This window comes from Chrysemys picta, chromosome 2, assembly GCF_011386835.1.
Source record: "Chrysemys picta bellii isolate R12L10 chromosome 2, ASM1138683v2, whole genome shotgun sequence".
NCBI lineage: Eukaryota > Metazoa > Chordata > Testudines > Emydidae > Chrysemys > Chrysemys picta.
In genome coordinates, this window is record NC_088792.1 from 92,175,254 (window position 1) to 92,194,059 (window position 18,806).

At 40.1% G+C, this 18,806-nt stretch overlaps 1 protein-coding gene across 6 annotated transcripts in view; it reads left to right on the forward strand.

Moving 5' to 3' along the window:
- Positions 1-4,972: 4,972 nt before the first annotated feature.
- BMPER (BMP binding endothelial regulator) overlaps positions 4,973-18,806 on the forward strand; it is a 220,757-nt gene continuing 206,923 nt past the window's right edge. The window contains exons 1-2 of one of the 6 annotated variants that reach the window (XM_065587193.1): positions 4,973-5,582; positions 6,769-6,854. In XM_065587193.1, the coding sequence (XP_065443265.1) occupies positions 5,456-5,582; positions 6,769-6,854 (213 nt within the window). In that variant the 5' untranslated portion in view covers positions 4,973-5,455. The remainder of the gene's footprint in view (positions 5,583-6,768; positions 6,855-18,806) is intronic. The other 5 variants (XM_065587194.1, XR_010599179.1, XM_042860337.2 and 2 more) reach the window with 5 other exon arrangements.

Sequence of the window (18,806 nt, forward strand, 5' to 3'; positions counted from 1 at the left end):
GAATCACACAGTGAGCCACAGAATAGCTAAGGAGCGATGTCTTGCATGGCAGGGTAATGTTTACATCATGACAACTCATTATTACATCTCGTTGCCATGTGTTGATGAACCACCACAATGAAAATATCACCAAAATAGTTGGAATACTATGTCTTGGTTTTAGTGGTTAAAGATTACTAATAATTTCCTAAATAAGAATTTGACAGAGTCTGACAAATCAATAATCCACATCTTAACAAATATCTATCACCCTCCCTTTTAATACTTATTAAAGCAAATAACTTGTCTGGTTAACAATTTCTGTTGATCTTTAATAAAAAGTTAGTAATTAAAATACCTATAAAAGCATCATATGCATTCACTCTACATCATCACATTTGCTGCACCCTATTTATCTTTTTAAAGGACGGTAGATACATGGAACAGTGGAACAGAACTCAGAAGCAGCCTATTGTGTCAGTATCCATAGCCTTCTATAAAAGATTTTTCCTAGTGATATATTTCCTCCTTTATTTTGAAAACTACCATAAAAATAAAGCAGTTACCTTTAAATGACACGATGAAGATAGATATTCCTTTACTTGCATGTCTGATATATAAGATCTTGCACACTATATGATCTTCAACAGTGCCGCTACAAACGATAGAAATCCATGGGCACAACAAAAATGAATTCTGAGGGATTAGGATTTTCCATGAGATTCTGCAGAATGCTTGAGAATCTAAGATTGAGGTTTTTCTAGCCATTTTGTTTTTGAGTCTGCTGACTAACCAGATTCACACTTAGGAAAGTATGAACTTCCTTATTATTTTTTAATGTAATAATAGTTTTAGAAATAATCTGTTACTTTTAGATGGGTGTTAACTTTGAAGCTGAATTAACACATCTAATAACCAACACCATTAACAATTTACTGATCATAAAGAAAACATCACTCATGAAACATTCAGTTGATAGATGTATGTATGTATTATGTCAATACTTAAAATTCCATCAGTTTGTATGGCCATTCCATAGACATAAAGCTGCATGTTTCAAATATTTGTTCTTCTGAATGTATGTTTTCTTTGTTAGGACGAGACTGTGCTACTGCCACTATAAATTAAGTAAGTGGTTACATCATTAGATACATATGAGTTCTCTGTGTGTATCTGATAGCAGAATTTGGTTTTTAGTGTCAGGCTTTGATTCTGTTAAAAGGTATCACTTCCTGAATGTTACTTAGAAACATGAAATTCTGTTCTCACACTAACCAATACAAATGAGAGTAGCATTTGAAATGTTACATAATGTATTATAATACCAAAATAGGAGTTAAAAGGGCAAGATGTTTGCCTTTGATGAGGTAATAAGTGGGGGAAAACACTACTCAGTCAAAACAGCAATATTTTACCTCTCTCTTAATTTGGTGTAACCCCAAGAGCAGCCACTCTGCATGGCATGCTAGCATCTGGCATCTTTGGAAATATCCCTGGGAAAGCTGGCAACTGATGCTACTTCTAGCGGCATTTATTTCCATTCCTCACAACTTAAAGAGGTTGTAGGCACATGTGCATCAAGTGAGTCAATAGCAGCGTGACTTCCCAAAAAACCATGCTATCAGGAGGCTGGGGGCTCTCAGGAAGTAGTGTAGATGTGTTGCTATCTGTAGGGTTACAGCTTCACTTCCTCATGGAACCCCCGGTTCCTAAGAGTTGGAAATCCACCACCCTGTGTACTTTGTACAAACCTAAAATGCAACATTTGAAGGAGAGCATCAATCAGGACTGTTAATTCAGCAGAACCTCATAGAGTTCCTATACAACCTTTTCTTGTTTCAGAGATTGTTTAAACAGAGAGGTGCATTTAGGCCTAACTAATGTACTGAAAGTTCTTCAGGCAGGATTATTATTAATTATTATTATTGTATTGTTTGTTTATATTATTGCAGCACCTAGGATCAAATATTTTTGCCAAAGAAGGTAATTCTATGCAACCAGTTCATTTATTTTATTTCATTACTGCTCTCCTTCAAATATATGATGTTATGTGCTTTATTTTAAGGAGGCAGAGATGGACTTGCTCTGTTTAACAGAATGAGTTAAGTTGTGATGTAAGTGTGCTACCTCATCTACCATTAATACCTATCTGAAATTAAATGAGATAACATTTTCTCTTTAGTCAAATTCTTCACCGTTACTTGAATACCACTGATGTTTCTATGCAACCTGAAAGCAGAGTGCTTTAATTACTGTGCAATTTTTATTCATTTCTCACACCAGAAAGTATTAATTTTCAGTGAATTTTTAGTCTGCAAGGAAGACGAGACCCATCAGACCAACATATATAAGTAATTGCTTGTGGTAGCTGTCACTCAAGAAGTTATCAGGAGTACATATGCTATAAGATATTTTAATACACTTTCTACAATGCTGCTGCTTTAAAAATATTGTTCTTGTACTACAATGGGAGCAGGGGAATGGTAGGGGCTGATTATGAATAGAAAGCAAAGGCAGGTTTGTCAAAAGCTTCTGTATATCTGTCCAATGGAAAAACATTCAGATTGATGAAAACATCTTCTAGAGTGGTTCTGGAGCTGCATCTACAGCAATCTGCAATTAAACTTCTGCAAACTACTAAACATCTATTTCCAAGAAATATCTTACACGCATTGCATACACTATATTTATATAAAGATAACTTTTGTTACATAATAGAGAGTAATCTTTAAATATTATGGACAGTTTTAGGGAAGGAAAAAGAGTAACTTAAAAAAACCCTCTGTCATTGGGTTTTCCCATAATGGAAACTAGATTAACTTATCTGTCTAAAAAGCTCTTGAGGGTGAATCTGATTCAGACTGAGGGTAGGCGATATGGGTTTAAGTAATATTTATTTGTTGAATGGAGTGGGGTTTTTAATAGTGATCATTGTAAGATTACCAATAACATTTTTAGACAGTCCCCATCTTCTGCAGTTTTAGACTCTGACATGCCTTCCAAAGTGAAAGGAAAAGAGAATATTCCTCTGGATGTGGTGAATGAATCCTGTGCTATGAACAATTTCAAATTGTTTTACATTTTATAACAAAGATGCATGCTTCCATAGTAATTGTTCTTGCTTTTTAAAAAAAAAAAGAAAAAAAGAATGAAAATCTGACAACTTTGCATTTTACTGGGCAACAAAAAGTCTTTCTATTCACACAGCCTGTGGTCATGCACCTGATTTGCTGCTACTTAAAACCCTCTTTTGAGTAATAACATTGAAACTCAGAATTATTTGAGAGGAAAAAGAGAGAAAAGAAAAGAAAAAGTATATCAAGCTGAAGGATCTTTTTCAAAGTGTCATCAAACTAATTTATGTTTAAGAGGTTTCCTTTCCATGAATGAAACATCACAGGTTGCAAGAGCCTTCCTAGAAGAAAACTATGTATTACACATACTACATGTATGTATACATTTATATTGTACTGTGTGTGAATGTGAATACTTCATCTGAGTTTATATTTATAATAGCAATGGAAAATGTTAAGGAATAACTGAGCAGATTAAGAACTACTATGGAGTGAATGTCCTCATGAACTCAAAGCACTGTGATCAGTTTTAGGAATGGAGAATTTGTCATCAGAACCTACCTAGTGATCTGCCATTGCCCTGCCCCTTGTAGGGTAACTCACACCCAGGCAAAGTGAGTGTAGAACACTACTCAGTCCAAACAGCAATATGTTACCTCCCTCTGAATTTGGTGTAAATGAGTACACAAGGTCTAATCAGCAAATCGGGGCGAAAGCACTCATCAAAAGCTCAGCTTTCCTTTTTAAATAATCTTCTTCAACCAAAGAAGGACAGGGTGAAACATTTCACAAAAATATGTTTGCTAATGTTGCCTTTTGCCAGAAAGGACCGATTGGGTTTGCAAAGGTGCAGTGCCAGCCGTCTTGGCTGTGGGTGGGTGGCTAGAAATTTGGCTGTCAGGTTTTGTTGCAACTATAATGAGAGAGGGGGCAGCACAGGCAGCGGGGAGTACAGTGGGAGGATCCCAATGGGTACAGCGGAGTGAATGAATATTCCCTCTCTCGTCCCCTCTCTGCTGCTGATGTGCTAAGTCTCTCCGGGTTGGTGCAGCGGCGTGGAGTAGCTTTTCCCGTGAGAGACTGAGTAAATAAATGACTGTCATGGAATTTTAAGAAGTCAGCTCCTCTCTACCCAGATCTCTTGCTTTCTTCTCATTGAGAGCAAGCGAACTCACCCATACAAACACCAACCCTGGTGAACCAGACTAGGGAGAAGGGGCTGAGGATTAATCAAACTGACAGTACCAAATGTGACCTCCTTCTTCATCACAGCAATCCCCGTTTACACTTGCAGTGGGGATCAAACCGTTTCTCCTATTTTTATTTCGCTTTAGTTTAAATCTGCCCCCCCCATCCCATCTTTAGTGCTCCAAAGGCACATGGAAGGCATAGGGAATAACCCTCAAACCTTGTGCCCGGAAAGGGATGGGGATCTAGTAAAGAGGGTTCAGGCAGAAGAGTGGGTGTGGGGGTGCTTGGGGGGAAGGGGGTCTATACTGGCAAAGAAGCGGGGTGTGATATGCTCGCATCGGAGGTTGGAGGAGGAGAGGGGGTATCAGGAGGATTGCGGGTGGAGAGGTGCAGGGGAAGGGGGGAGGTGCGGAACGAGAGGGCTGGGGGAGGGTACAAGGGGAGAGGTGCAGGCGAAGGGGGTGAAGGTAGGGTACAAGGGGGAGGTGCGGATGAAGGGAGGGTACAAGGGGGAAGTGCGGGCAAAGGGAGAGTACAAGGGGGGAGGTGCAGGTGAAGGGGGTGAAGGGAGGGTACAAGGGGGGGAGGTGCGGGCGAAGGGAGGGTACCAGGGGGGAGGTGCAGGCGAAGGGGGTGAAAGGAGGGTACAAGTGGCACTGTCAGGGCTGTGAGCCAAGGAAGGGGGGTGTGCCAGGGCTGAGAGGGGCAGGCACTGACACTTCCCCAGCCCCTGCAGGCAGAGACAAAGCGGAGGGACACTGACCCCCAGGTGCCTGAGCCACGGGGGTCCCCCGGGCAGTGTCCCCTGCTGCCCCCCTCAGAGCCGGGCTCTGCCTCTCCCCGCTCCTGGCGCTCTGGGGGCCGGGGGCAGGCAGCTGGGGCGGAGGCGGGGGAGGTGCGCCGCGGGCCGGGTCCGGGGGCAGGAGGGGGCGGCGGCAGCTCCCTGGCAGCTCGGGCTGCCCAGCCACTCGCCCTGTCAGCGAGCGAGCCGGGATCCGCGCCCCCTGCCCAGCCCGGCTGCGCCCTGCACAGCCCACTCGGGCGGGGAAACGCCGCGCCGCCCCGGGGAGACTCAGAGCAGCAGCGGCAGCGGCGGCAGCAGCAGGACCCCTCCTCCCTCCCTGCATCCCCGGCCCCGCTTCCCTCCCTCCCCGGCTCCTCACACGCCGGGAGCCCCTCTCGCCGCAGCCCGGGCTCGGCTCCAGGGGACGATGCTCTGGCTCTCCAGCGGCAGGGCTCTGGCTCCGCTGCTCCGCTCCCCCGCGCTCCCCTTCGCCGCCTGGCTCCTGCTCAGCCCCCTTTGGGTCCAGATGTCTCTGGCTTCCTCCTTCCTGACAGGTAAGGGGAGACTCGCCCCGCTCCCAGCGCCCACGGCCAGGGGCAGGGTGAGGCGAGCGGAGAGCGCCTCTTCGCCTGGCCGCGCCAGGGCAAAGCAACAGCGCTTCACGCCTGGCCAGCAGGGGCTGGGGAAACCCGCCTGGCAGATGCATTATCCCTGGGACCGGCTCCGCTCAGCATCCCGGGGGGACTCGGGGGAAGTGGGGCTGGTAGACCTGCCAGGGAAGCGGTGCCCATTTACAAATGATGTTACTAATGATGGTGGGTAACCTTGGCTTGCTCAAGTCCAGAAGCTCTTTGACATCAAACCAGATTCCCACCTCCCAGCGCCACTCTGGGCTCTTGGAGTAATGATAAATCCTAATAATAAATAAGTGCCGTTGCTTTGTTTGTTGTATTATTTATTGGATTGTTTGTTGAAAGTACTAGCTTTGCCTTATATTCATTTGTTTTAAAAATGCATAATGATAGTGGGATATAATTACATGTATTCAGGCAGGTGAAGACCTACGCTGCTGCTTTTTTTTTTCTTTCTTGAAGGACATACTTTACTGACACCTGGTGCATAAAAGAAAATGTTGAGTCAATTTCTAGTAAAAGCAAGACGTATTAGGTTTCAAAAAGTGATTCCAATATGAGATAATACAGGACTAATCGGGGGAGAGACCATATCTCTAATTTGCCTCCTTTTGTAAATCGACTCTGGTGGCAGTCTGTTCTTCATGGATCAGAAAAAGGTGCTGGGTTGAGTTGTTGGTATTGCACCAAGGGTCTGACCCAAAGCCCACTGACAAATCTTTCCACTGATTTCAATAAGCTTCGGATCAGGTCATTTACAGAAGTATCCTATTATTAATGAAATACTCATTATTGCATAGGTCATCTGCCAGGAGACAAAAGCATCTCTGCTGTAAATGGGGCACACTAGGAAAGTCTAGATTTTGTACAGAATAAAAAGGCTAGTCATTTGCCAGCTCTCATCAGGATTTTATAGAAACTGCCCCTCTGAAACTGAATAGTTTCTGTGCATTTGTTTCTGATATTCTTGGTTAGTTAGAGCAGGTGAGATTTAAAACTGAAGGCTAGGAGCTGTATAGGAGTTTAAATCAGAATTAGGAACCTGGATACTGAAGAGCCAGTGAATTAAAATTTGAAAACATATTTTTTATTTTGATTTCCATCTCAGGATCTGTTGCAAAATGTGAAAATGAAGGGGAAGTTCTACAGATACCATTTATCACAGACAATCCTTGTATAATGTGCATTTGCCTGGTAAGTTTGGATTTCAGGTAATAAGAACACTAAGGGCTGTACTAAAAGTAACTGTACAAAGAAAGGAATACATTGTATAATCAAATCTTGGGTATTTGTTGCCTTTATGCAATGCAAGGTTATCTCAGTGCTGAGCTAGAAAATATTCCAGTTCACTATCTTGGAATCATCATCTTGACTTTAAACTCATAAATGACTTTAATATGACATTGTGAGACTCACTGATTACTACATTCATCATGTGCATTCATGGTGAGAATTATTTTCACAAAGTCACATGTGCTCTAGTACAAAAGATTTCTGCATAGCCAATACCTATGAGCAGAGCAGAGCAAAGAGGTTGAAATATGGGGTTTGGAAGTGCTATTGCTTTCAATCTATACAGATACTGACTGTTGAAAAAAACGCATAAGGGGCCAAAATGAGGGATGCAACAAGTTAGTAAAGAAAAAAAATGCAGATAATTTAAAGTCCAAAACTTTAGATTTGAAAGTACAGCATAGTATATTTTCAAACACTCCTGACTAGATTGATTGTAATAAGAAGACAATGCGAACATACATGATACTTTTATAAAAAGTGTCATTCTGAGGATGTCACTGCTGTTTGTGTTGGGAATTCAGCTTCCATAGTCATTAACTATTACACTACTTTGTAATCCTTTCCTGAGGAAATATCCCCTGTTCTTGCACTGGCTTTCAGTTTCACAGTTAAACATTTTGGATGCTCTTTAGTTGAGCAAACCTACTGAAGTCAATTGGAGTCTTTCCATTGCTATTAATGGATTTTGGATCAGGCCCAATGATAACTTTTTAGATATCAGTGACAAAGGGGGGGGAGGGGCTGGGAAGAGAGGCATAGAGATGAAAGAAATAAAAGGAAAAACAAAAAAATACATGAAGATGGATTTTATAATGGGTCCAAGATTTTATGTTTCCCAAATATCTGCCACACACATCTAACTAACAGAAAGGAGTTAGGAATAGCGAAGAAACAATTTATGTAGAAGTTCAATGTCAGACTAAAAGTAACATATCAGGGAAAATATTTATGTTTTTAGACCTCTTTATAGTTTGTAACATTGACTCAGTCAACACACTTTTAGAAAACATGGTTTAACATGGCTTGAAATCAAGGTGGATGAATATTGCAAAAAATACTGGAAGACTAGAAGAATTTTGACTCTATTGGTCTAAAGCAGTGGTTCTCAACCGGGGTCCAGGGCCCCCTGGGGGGCCGCAAGCAGGTTTCAGGGGTCCACCAAGCAGGAGTAGTATTAGACTTGCGAGGGCCCAGGGCAGAAAGCCAAAGTCCCACTGCATGGGGCTGAAGTCTGAGGTCCTGAGCAACTTAGCTTCACAGTGCCCCCTATGGCATGGGGTCCTGGGCAATTGCCCTGCGTGCTACCCCTTAATGCTGGCCCTGGCTTTTATATGCAGAAAACCAGTTATTGGGCACAGGTGGGCCGTGGATTTTTTATAGCATGATCGGGGGCCCTCAGAAAGAAAAAGGTTGAGAACCCCTGGCCTAAATCTCTCTCAGGCAGTACATGAACTGTAAGTATGTGCAAGAAAATCTTTAAAAGATTTTATATCTTACCACTAACCGAAATCTGATAAATTACCCTTTTGCTTTTGTGTACAGGATGGAACTACTCATTAGTAATAAGCGTTTACAGGATCAGGCAACTAATCTGTAAAGAAGCAAAACTATGGCATTCTGAGTGACTATATAAAACAATAGTTTTAATGAGTTCTTACACAAAAATACTTTGCATTTCTATAATGCCTCCCATTTAATAATCGCAAAGCTTTTTACAAACATTAATGAATTTAGCCTCTGCACAATTTAGCCTCAGTTTTGCAGACAAGAAATGTAAAGCACAGAAGTCTCACAAGGGGTCTGCGGCAGAAGAGGGAATAGAGGCCAGGTTTCCTAACACCCACTCCAGTGATTTAACCACAAGACCATCCTTTTCCATACACAAGACTTCCCTTTGTGAGCGGATATGGATAGTATAGTGGCAGTATTAGCAAACAAACTTTTATTTTCTCACCACAATGCAGGACAAATTACAGTGGTGGTAGGACAGTTTTGGGTCTGCTGACTGAAATCACTTTTAAGTTCTGGGTGGGCAAAGATGGCTTTATGCCAGCTGTGTGACTTCTGGATTTTGAGAGCTTTCACTTATGTTTGGCTGCCAACATCCTTAAAGTGCTGTTCCATATGTTGGGATAGCTGAAGTGCGGAGGTGCTCTGACTTCCCCTTTGTACTAGCAATTCATCCTACACCTGTGGCCCTGTGCCTCCTGGGGAATACCTATATGTCAGGAAAATTCCCAATCCCAAGCAAGCCGTCTTGCTGTCTGGTTTGTGCCATTGGAGTGTTGCAAAGCAGGCTGAAGGTAACTAAGAATAGTGCCTCTGCTTTCTTGTATATGGAGGCTTTGACAGTAACTGGAAAACGTAATGGGATCTGGACTTCTGTGTCTAAACAGTGTAGTGGACTTTTTCTAACACTAAGAAATGATAAACAGGTGAAGGTGACTGTCTATATCAGAAGTTAGTAATAACAAAGATTAAGTAAACCAACCTTCTGAGAAACAACAGTAGAAAAAATATCATCTCTGTAAATTGAAAATCTACAGGTAAAAGATGATTACTCACATTTTACACAAGAATCCAAGTGTCCCTAGATGATACAGTATGTTCTACTGAATTATATAAAAAAATGAAAATGGTACTTATTAATGAATTTGGCTACAAAATCAGTTTGTACTAACTTAATGCTTAAAAATTAAAATGTCTAAAATATTGCTCTTTCTGAAAATAAAAGCTGTGAAACTTTGGGGACTCTATGGTTGCCTGGAAGAAGTCCAGGCTTTAGAGAACATGTATGAGTTTAATGTGGTATGATGGGTAAAGATATATTTGCTGACAGTCATATGTATACCAGCAAAGTATTGATTCAGTTCAAGGGGGTCATTCATTTATGCCTGCCATTAAATTCTTTAGGACTTTTGGGGATTATAGCTACGATATCCAATGTAAGATACAAGCTGCGGAAATTCCATTCTAAAAATATCTTCACAGATCTGTGGAAATCAGGTTTATTAATGTGCAAAAAAAAATAACCAAACCAAAAATGCCCTTAGACTAAAGGACTTGATCATGCCAGGTAATATGACCTTGGAACTTTGATTCAATGCACAGAATTATAGTATTGAGGCTACTCAGGCACAGAACTGAAACATGGGCTAGTGAGAAGTTACATAAATATGAAGACCTATCATATAGGATACTGGTTTGAGTTTTTCCAAGTTCATATATGTACTTTAGACTCGAGATTTTAAAAGGAAAATGAAAAACCGAGTACTATTACTGAATGTAAAGGGAAGCTTAGATTAGAATTTGTTAATATGAATGTTCTGTATATAAAATGTGCATGGAATATTTCAAGTTAAACTATGTTATAAGTAAAGTAAATGGGCAAGTTTAACTCAGTTTTTGTTGGTCCAGAGTTTTGGCTGAAGGTGGTCTAAAGCTGAAAATAGGCTCACATCTGATATCATAGTATTTTCTTTAAAAAAATATATATATATACTTCAACATAAGCTTGGAAAAGACATAAAAATGCTACAGTCTGGCAGAAGTAGGTGAGATGAGAGCCTGCATATAATTATAGTGCAAAAACGTAAAGTCCAACGGAATCAATTTATCCTGAATTAAACTTTTGAGCTCTGAATTTTTCAAAGGTGAGATGAACTCATGGCAGCAGTGGTGGTGGTGGTGATGATGATGATGATGATGGATGGTTGTGGTGGTGAAGAGAGCCATATAATTTCATTCTCATTCATCATCGTCTACATAAACCCAAACACCTTGCCAGAAGCAAGGAGGGATCCAAGAATAACCTTATTCGTTGGCTGGAGTCAGACGGATGTAGTTTTAAAGTGAAAAAAAAAATTAGCATACCAGTTCAAAGGGATAGGTGAGAAGTGTCTGTTTCCTTAATTACAAGGAACTAGGAGACTAAACCCTAGACAGGTAATGATGGCCTGATGGTTGCAGGAGCTTATCTCTCATGTATTAGACCTACAGCAAAAATGGTTCTTATGCTATCAAGAATACTAGGAGTTTAGTGTGGGGGTGGAGTATTTTTTCCCAATGATCTGTAAGAAAAATGTGTATGTCACATATGAAATAACAGCTGATAAAAGCCAGTGGTGACCTTGATGAACCACATCTAAACCAGTTCCATTTCTTCCGCTCACTCTGCCCCCTGCCTTAAACCTGCCAACTACACCTGAGGAGTGGTAATCATACTTCTCAACCTTTTATCACCTAAATCCAGACGAGAAGGAAACAAATTTGAGCCAGAAAGTGTAACCCAGTGATGGAAATCTGAGAAAAGCTTTGAGGCAGGAGCTCAGGAAACTAGAAATCAGAGCTTTGCTTGGCATGAGTTTTATTTCTGCTTTTAACTCCAAATATGCAATATAAGAATTTGACCTTTGCTGATAAAAATTATGTTAAATTCAGTGTTATAAGAACCAGTATTCCACCTAACTTAGCATGTTTTTGATTCACATATTAAATCAAACCAAACAAAAATAACCCACCCAAGAAAAAAAGCAAGAAAGTTATCCTACCTGGATTTTTGGGATTCTTTACCTGTAAGTATCCCAGTTGGTTTCTATTGCACAAATCCATATCTGAAAGTGGATGGCCAGCATGAGAGCAAATGTTCAGCACATGTTTGATGAAGATGGCAGTGTTTTAGTACATCAGGATTCAATTTTTATTGTGTCAAGATATAATGTAGCCCAGATGAATTTTAGTGGAAAAGTGTATATTAAAAAAAATCATCAAACAGTTCTTTCATACCTATTTTATTTAATATAATTTCAATAGTTTCATCTAAAGAACCTATCAAAAGAGCATCTTCTGTCAGTTTGAATGATCTTCTCCCTTTATTACTTTATTACTTTATTACCCCACAGAAACAACGCCACCGAAACCCAAAGAGACAAAAGAGCCTCGGTGGTTTAGTAGTAACTCTCATAGACTCATAGTGAGAGAATGTTGTTTTGATCAGTATTTGAAAGACTCTTCCTACAGTGCAAACATGCCCCTACATAATGCTGGGTTTTATTAGTTTTTATCCAATTTAAGAAAAGCAAATATACACTCTGTTTCCTAAGTAGAAAAATGGTGTCTGGTACAGCTGAGTGTCTGTGTATTTTTTTTTTTTTTTGCCAGAGATGTTGGAGGCCAGTGTGTGTATATAAAGATATTGGTGGGAGCAAGGATTTCCTGAAATCATAAACTAAGGTTAATCACCTGCTGTAGAAGCAACTTGGTTTAGTAGACTCTGCAAAGGGATGAGCTAGCAGATAGCTCATAGACTCTGCTATAATTATACTTCCATATACAATAAGTCAGCGTAAGGCTAGATTCTGGCTTACCTGGGTGCATAGGCCAGAAAAACAGCACACAAACCAAACCAGCACTCTTTAGAAGCACATGACACAAGATGGCCCATCTAGTTCTGGTTCCCCTGAAACATATGGAGAAGTCTGCTCCTCAGGACTTCTCCAAATGGAGTTGAGGAGAGGTGTGATGTATATGTACTACCACATACAGATATCGGTACCCTAACCAAGCCATGCTGCCTGCATACAACCTCGTATGTAATTTATTTTGGTTCTGAGAATATATTATGCAGCCAGACCTGTTCATAGCCAGTGTATAGTCATAAATTATACTGCTTTTGTCACATAGTCCTTTGGGGGATCAGACCTATTTTCTGTTGTCAGCTAATATTTGGTCTATAATATCAGTTTAAGTTTGTAAAGTGCTTTGGAATCCTACCCGATGAAAGGCACTATAAAACTGTAAATTGTTAATTATTGTTATTTATTATATGTTACTTGATGGAGTGAGGTTTTGATTTTTGTTATCTATGTGCCTCACGAATTTTAAGTTGGTTCCAATTATCACATTTCTCCTTGCTGCGAGAGTGACACTGAGTCTTGCCAAGTGTCTTGAAAAAAATTCAAGTGCAAGGTGAACTGTGGTGAATTTCCCATTTGCCCTACTCTCATCAGTCAGATCCATTTCAGATTGACTCATTGCATTGTACTGCCTGGTGAAATTGCACTCCCCACAAAGGTGTTTTTGCCTTTACATTTCAACTTATTATTCTGCATCATGACATTCACTTTTGTGATTTGTTGCATCATGAGTGACACAATGTTTTTAACCTGTTCCATAAATCTGCAATAACATAGATACGTGAGGCTTGAAGTAGCTATTTCACATTATGCTTGGACTATTTGGGAAGTGAATAATTCACTACTTGCACATCACTAACAATGAATTTGCTGCACTGAGCCAAACACACAGTGTTGGATTGATTACAGATCTTGGCACAACCCTACTGGACAGAAGCTGACAATAGGAATGCTGCACTCACGTTGAAGATTCAGTATAACAATTATGGGAAAAAGCTTCACTGTGGCATAATTAAAGGCTCTGAAAACTTGAGTACAAAAGATCATAATTAAAATGAATAAGTAATACATTAAATAAATTGTGAGAGGCACAAAAATGCCATAAACTAAATGGAAAAATGTAATATAAGTTGCAAATGTCTTTGGAACATTTCTATGGTAAGTACAAAATGGATAAGTCTATGTTAAGGCACTTTTTTTAATTGCCAATAAGAATAACATTATTAAAAAGCTGGTCCAATATCAAAATGGAGTTTTAAAGGCATACAGGTACCTGTACATGGATTTTATAGGCTTTCAAGTTTCTTCCATTGAGTTGTTAAAAGTCTTTTTAAAAGTGTGGTCCTGTAACTTAATGACTCACAGTATCAATGTTTCTGGTGTTCAGCTTTGTGCTGCCATATTGGGTGGAAAAAAAAGATTTTTTATAACTGTTTTTAGTTCCCCATCATGTTTTAATAGAAATTTCTGAGGGGAGAAAAAAGTTAATTGAAACAAAAATCAAGTGAAATGGAAGCTTAGTGTTTGTGGGGGGTTGTTTTGTTTTGTTTAGTTTATTTTTTTATATTAAGCTCATAGTCAAATAATGTCATAATGTCATAGTCAAATTATATTGTGTAAAAATCTTTACCCGTGTTACTAATAACACAGCAGAGTATTAAAAAACATATTGTACTGGTATGCAATCATCTTGTACCTCCTTACGATTGTAACTGCCACCTCTCATGCTTCCTGACTTTTCCTTCTATCCACCAGGCTGCAGCTAAAATAATATTCCTTTTAACCTGCTCTGGCCAGTCACCTTCATGGGCTCCCTGTACCTTTCTGCATCAAGCTCAAACTCATTGTCCTCACTTTCAAAGTGCAGTCTATATCTCCTCCCTTATATTGCCCTACCTACTCCTTGCCTCACGACCTATGCTGTGCTAACTCTTCTAGCTTTCATATTCATTTTGTCTCTTTCTCCCAGTCACATCTTGTGTCTGTGTTTGTGTGTGTGTTTGTTAGTTAGTTTGATCCTCAATGTCTGGAACAGTGTCCTTTTTGCAGTGTGCAACACATCTTTACTCTCAGTCTTCCAATCTAAGATGGCCAACTTTCTCATTTGTGAAAACCTTCCTCGCCCCCTGCTCTGCCTCTTCCCCCTAAGGCCCTGCCCCCCACTCATCTTCACCCCACCCTTGTCACTTGCTGCTCTCTCCACTTCCCTCCTGCCACCAGCTGAGCAGGGCTCTAGCGGTGGAGGGGTGACGTGGGCAGGAGGTTCGAGGGGGAGCCACACTCCAGGGTGGGAGGGGTAACTGGGGCAGGACAGGGCAGGAAGAACCATGCTTCAGGGGTGGAGCTTACTGGGGGAGGGAGAGCCGTGCTCTAGAGGTGGAGGGGTGACTAGGGCAGGATGCGGGGGCAGCACCCTGGGCAGGGCACAAAAGAGGCTGAGAAGGGGACCCGGGTTGTGATTCCAGCCACCGGCCCCACTCCTCAAATGCCACACGCTTCAGGATCTCTCCTCCTGGATGCCTGCGGCTGGTACCTCTCTCCGCCAGAGCCACGCAGATCCTGAGTGCTCCTCCAGCTCCAGCAGCAGCTGCTCATCCCGCCTTCCCTATGGCAGAACAAAAGCTGACTGCAGACAGTTATTCAGGTAACTGGACTTTTGTTGTCCGGACGGTAGTGCTGACTGGACACTGTTGGGTCCCCTTTTTGACCAGACTTTCTGGTAAAAAATCGGACACTTGGCAATCCTATTCAAATCTCTCCCTAAAAACCACCTGTTTTCTTTATTTGTTATTACACACAGTTCCTCGTCCATTCCCTACACCCTCCTGGTCTGAGGCTGTCATTTCTTGTGTTTTTCTATTTTAGATTTTTTTTTAGAGGAAGATACCACAGCTTTTTTTGCCAAGCAGATTGATAATGCTGTTAATTAATATTGGTGTTGGAAATGTGTTTTGTTACAGTGAAAAATGTTGATGAAAATGAAAACAGGTGTGGTTTTTGCTGAAGTTTTTCTTGAAATGTTTTTGGATTTTTGTTGAAAAACTGGAAACCCCACAATTTCTGTTTTGTTTGTTTGTTTGTTTTTGACAAAATAATGTACAATTAGAACTGGTTGGAAAATGCTGAATGTGTTAAAATTTGGGTGAAAGATCGAAGAATTTTCTGTGGAATTTTCTGACATTTTTCCTCTCTGTTTAAACCAGAAAAATCTCGAAATTTATAAATTTCAGTAAAGAGTGAGGGGAAAATTAGGAACCAATTCCCTCCCCTTTGCTCCTACCTGTCTTTCAGCCAGTTCCAATAGTAATAAAACTAGAGATGGGGTCAGCTGTGCAATGTTCAAGTTTAGTATAGAGTTTAGGTTCAAGGATGAATCAAGTTCAGGCCAAGTTTAATGATGTTAAAATCTCATAAGCTGTTCTCATGAGTTTTCAGCCCCAAATGTGGGGAAATGAGACTCCATACATATTCATTTTTATTATGACAGCTGAGAATTTACAGAAGCTCTATAATTGTCTCGGGCTCCAGTGTTGCAAATACTTATTCAAATGAATAACTTTACTCATATGAGCAGTACCATTGACATAAACATTATCAGCATCAGGACCTTCCCTTTATCATTATTCACATACATCCTTACTATTAAGAAAAAGGCAATAATATAATCTGGAAAATATAGACTATCAAAATGAGGCCTCTATAATTTCATTTTCAATCTCAGCCATGAACTATTTTCAAATAATCTGTAGAGAAAGCATTATTCACTGAAGAAATTCATAAATAATTCTGAATAGTGAGTACATTTCAGAAAATTGCAATCTGCTCACAGACAATTCACAAACAGAAAAAAAAAGATGATATTTGCATTATTATTTGCAGTTTATCTACAGATTATCCACTCACATCCCAGAGAGGTAGTGGTCCAAAACAACAGAAACACCACCCTTTTAAGCCCCTCTAAACTGGGATTTGTACAATTTAAATTCTTTAATGATGATACTTGGTAAGGTATCTAGGTACTCACGTCCCAATCCTGCAAAGACTTAAAACATATGCTTAGTTTTATGTACTGTGACTATTGTTTAAAGTGAAGCACATACCTAAAACTTTATAGGATCAGGATCTTAATAATGAAATGTGGGAGTTTGTTTGTGTATTTGTTTATTTATTTATGTGAGAGGGTCTAGTAGTGATTGGAGAGCTACAAAAAGAGGAATTAAAGATCTTGATTGTCTTGATCTTGTGCTTTGTTTCTTTAGTCTGACTGAGCCATGGCTAGTGATTATGTATAATTGAGGAGGGGTGGGGAAGAAGATGAATAAATTGATAAACAATTGCTTGAAGGCTGCCTAATGAGGGTGTTTTCATGATGCTAGTAAGTGAAGCACCTGCAGGCTGTACCTTTTGGAATTCACTGCTACAGGAGGGTATCATCATGTCAAATGTTGTGGCTGGAATGGATTTTAACCTAACATGTAGCTGTGCAAGCTAAGACATTGACAAGGGTAATCAAATCACATACTTCAGAGTTCTATTTAATGACTTCTGGGGGAACAAAAATGTTTTTTCCTTTATAAGGCACAACTAATTTTCATGTTTATCACTTTTTTTTAATATCGGATGTTGGCTACTGCTGAAGTCAGTCTACAAGAATTGGTGGATCAGTGATCTGAACTGGTAAATGCTTTCATGCTAAAAAATGCATGCTGGGCTGCAAATGTGGCTTGCAATAGTTTAGCTCGTAAACAAGGATTTTTTAAAAGTAATTTTTTGAAAGAATGTTGGAAAATTTTACTTTAAAATATTGAAAGAGTAACAGGTAAGATATATATATATATATATATATTTTTTTTTTAAGGGCGGAGGCCTGCTAAGACTTGTGCTCTAGTCTCATTAGGCATATATGGGGAAAGGAAAAACATTATGATGTTCAGATTTAACAAGTAGCTAGTGTACACATGCAAAAGTATGGTTTGTTTAACTTTAACATTAGGACACAGTGCTAATGCACCATCTATACAGCTGCTGGTACATAATTTGATTGATGTGTGGTAAGGTCTCTAATCCACAAACAAAGAGCTCTGTTACCCTGATAATAGCTGTGGCAGCAGCATTAAGAATCTCCAAAATTCTAGGGTGTGACTATAGCTTCCGTTCATTACACAGGGTGATGTGTTCAATACCTTATTGTTTATAAAAGTAGGGGTCTCTTTGTCACCCTCAAATCTCTTGGTGTGTTAAACCAACCCACATACTGAAATGTACAAATGTCAGAGTCAAAAAAGGGAACCATATAACAAAGGGAAGCTCACTGGAAATCAGCCTTTTTTGAGGGATGAAGATGTGTTCCATTGGCTCCTGTCTGTTTGAGCACTGTTATCTGTTTTGTGCCATGCAGCATAGGAAGATTGGCATAGTTTCAGGCATACTGAGAAGAGCTAGATGGGACTTCACTCCATGAAAGTTCTGTGTGACTCCAGAGCCAGATGTTGAATAGCACTGTCTGTAAGGATTTTAAGCATCTTCTCAAGATTTTGCACTAGTCTTGTGTGTTTGTGGGTGTGATTCATATATGACTAGGGCCTTCATTTCTTTTGGCTGAATGTTAAAATGTCTAAGGAGTTCTCATTGTTACACACACCATTTAATGTCATCTTAAAGTTACTAAGGCCTCTCATGCACTATTATTGTGGAATCTCTGAATTTTAGACTGACTTTTCCTCCTCCCTTTCCTTCCTGCGTTTTCCTTTCTGCTTCTATAATAGTATTGCTGTCTGAATGCTGTCTCTTCAGACTAATCTGTGCCATTCAAACAGTGAAATCATTGGTGGCTGGGTTTCTAGCTCTGTGGATTTTTGGCCATGCATAATCCCCTACCCTGGCATTTGAGGCTTATTATTTGGGCTAACAAGATGCTAGCTGCAGTCAATACCTATGTAAATATAACCAGCTAGCAAAGATCTTATTCACACCTGATATATCATACAGCCTTTACAACCATCAAGAGACATAACTGCAGGAGCCAGTTCTAAAGCAGGTTGTGTTCTCAGTCTCACAGGGCCCCTTATAGGCTGTAAGAATTGCTGGTGGTCAAGGCCAACCATGCAGATGTCTTTAAAGTGTCCCACCGGTGACCAAAAGTCACTTTGTCAAGATGACAAATGGGTTGTGCATAGCTCATTCATGCTGTTTCTTCAGTCTGATGTCAGCTCCATTTACTTGTCAAAAACAGGTATTTTTGTTACTTCCAGCAGTGCAAGTGGAGCCAAGGGTAGGGAGGAGGAAAAGGGAATACAGTCTATGAAAAATATATTTGTATTGCTTCTGCTCAATATATTATTATTATTATTATTATTATTGAGATTCATAAGCTTTGGCCATTCTAGACTCTGTTTGTACATGTGTGAAAGAGAAGAGAATTTGCTTTCCAGAAGTG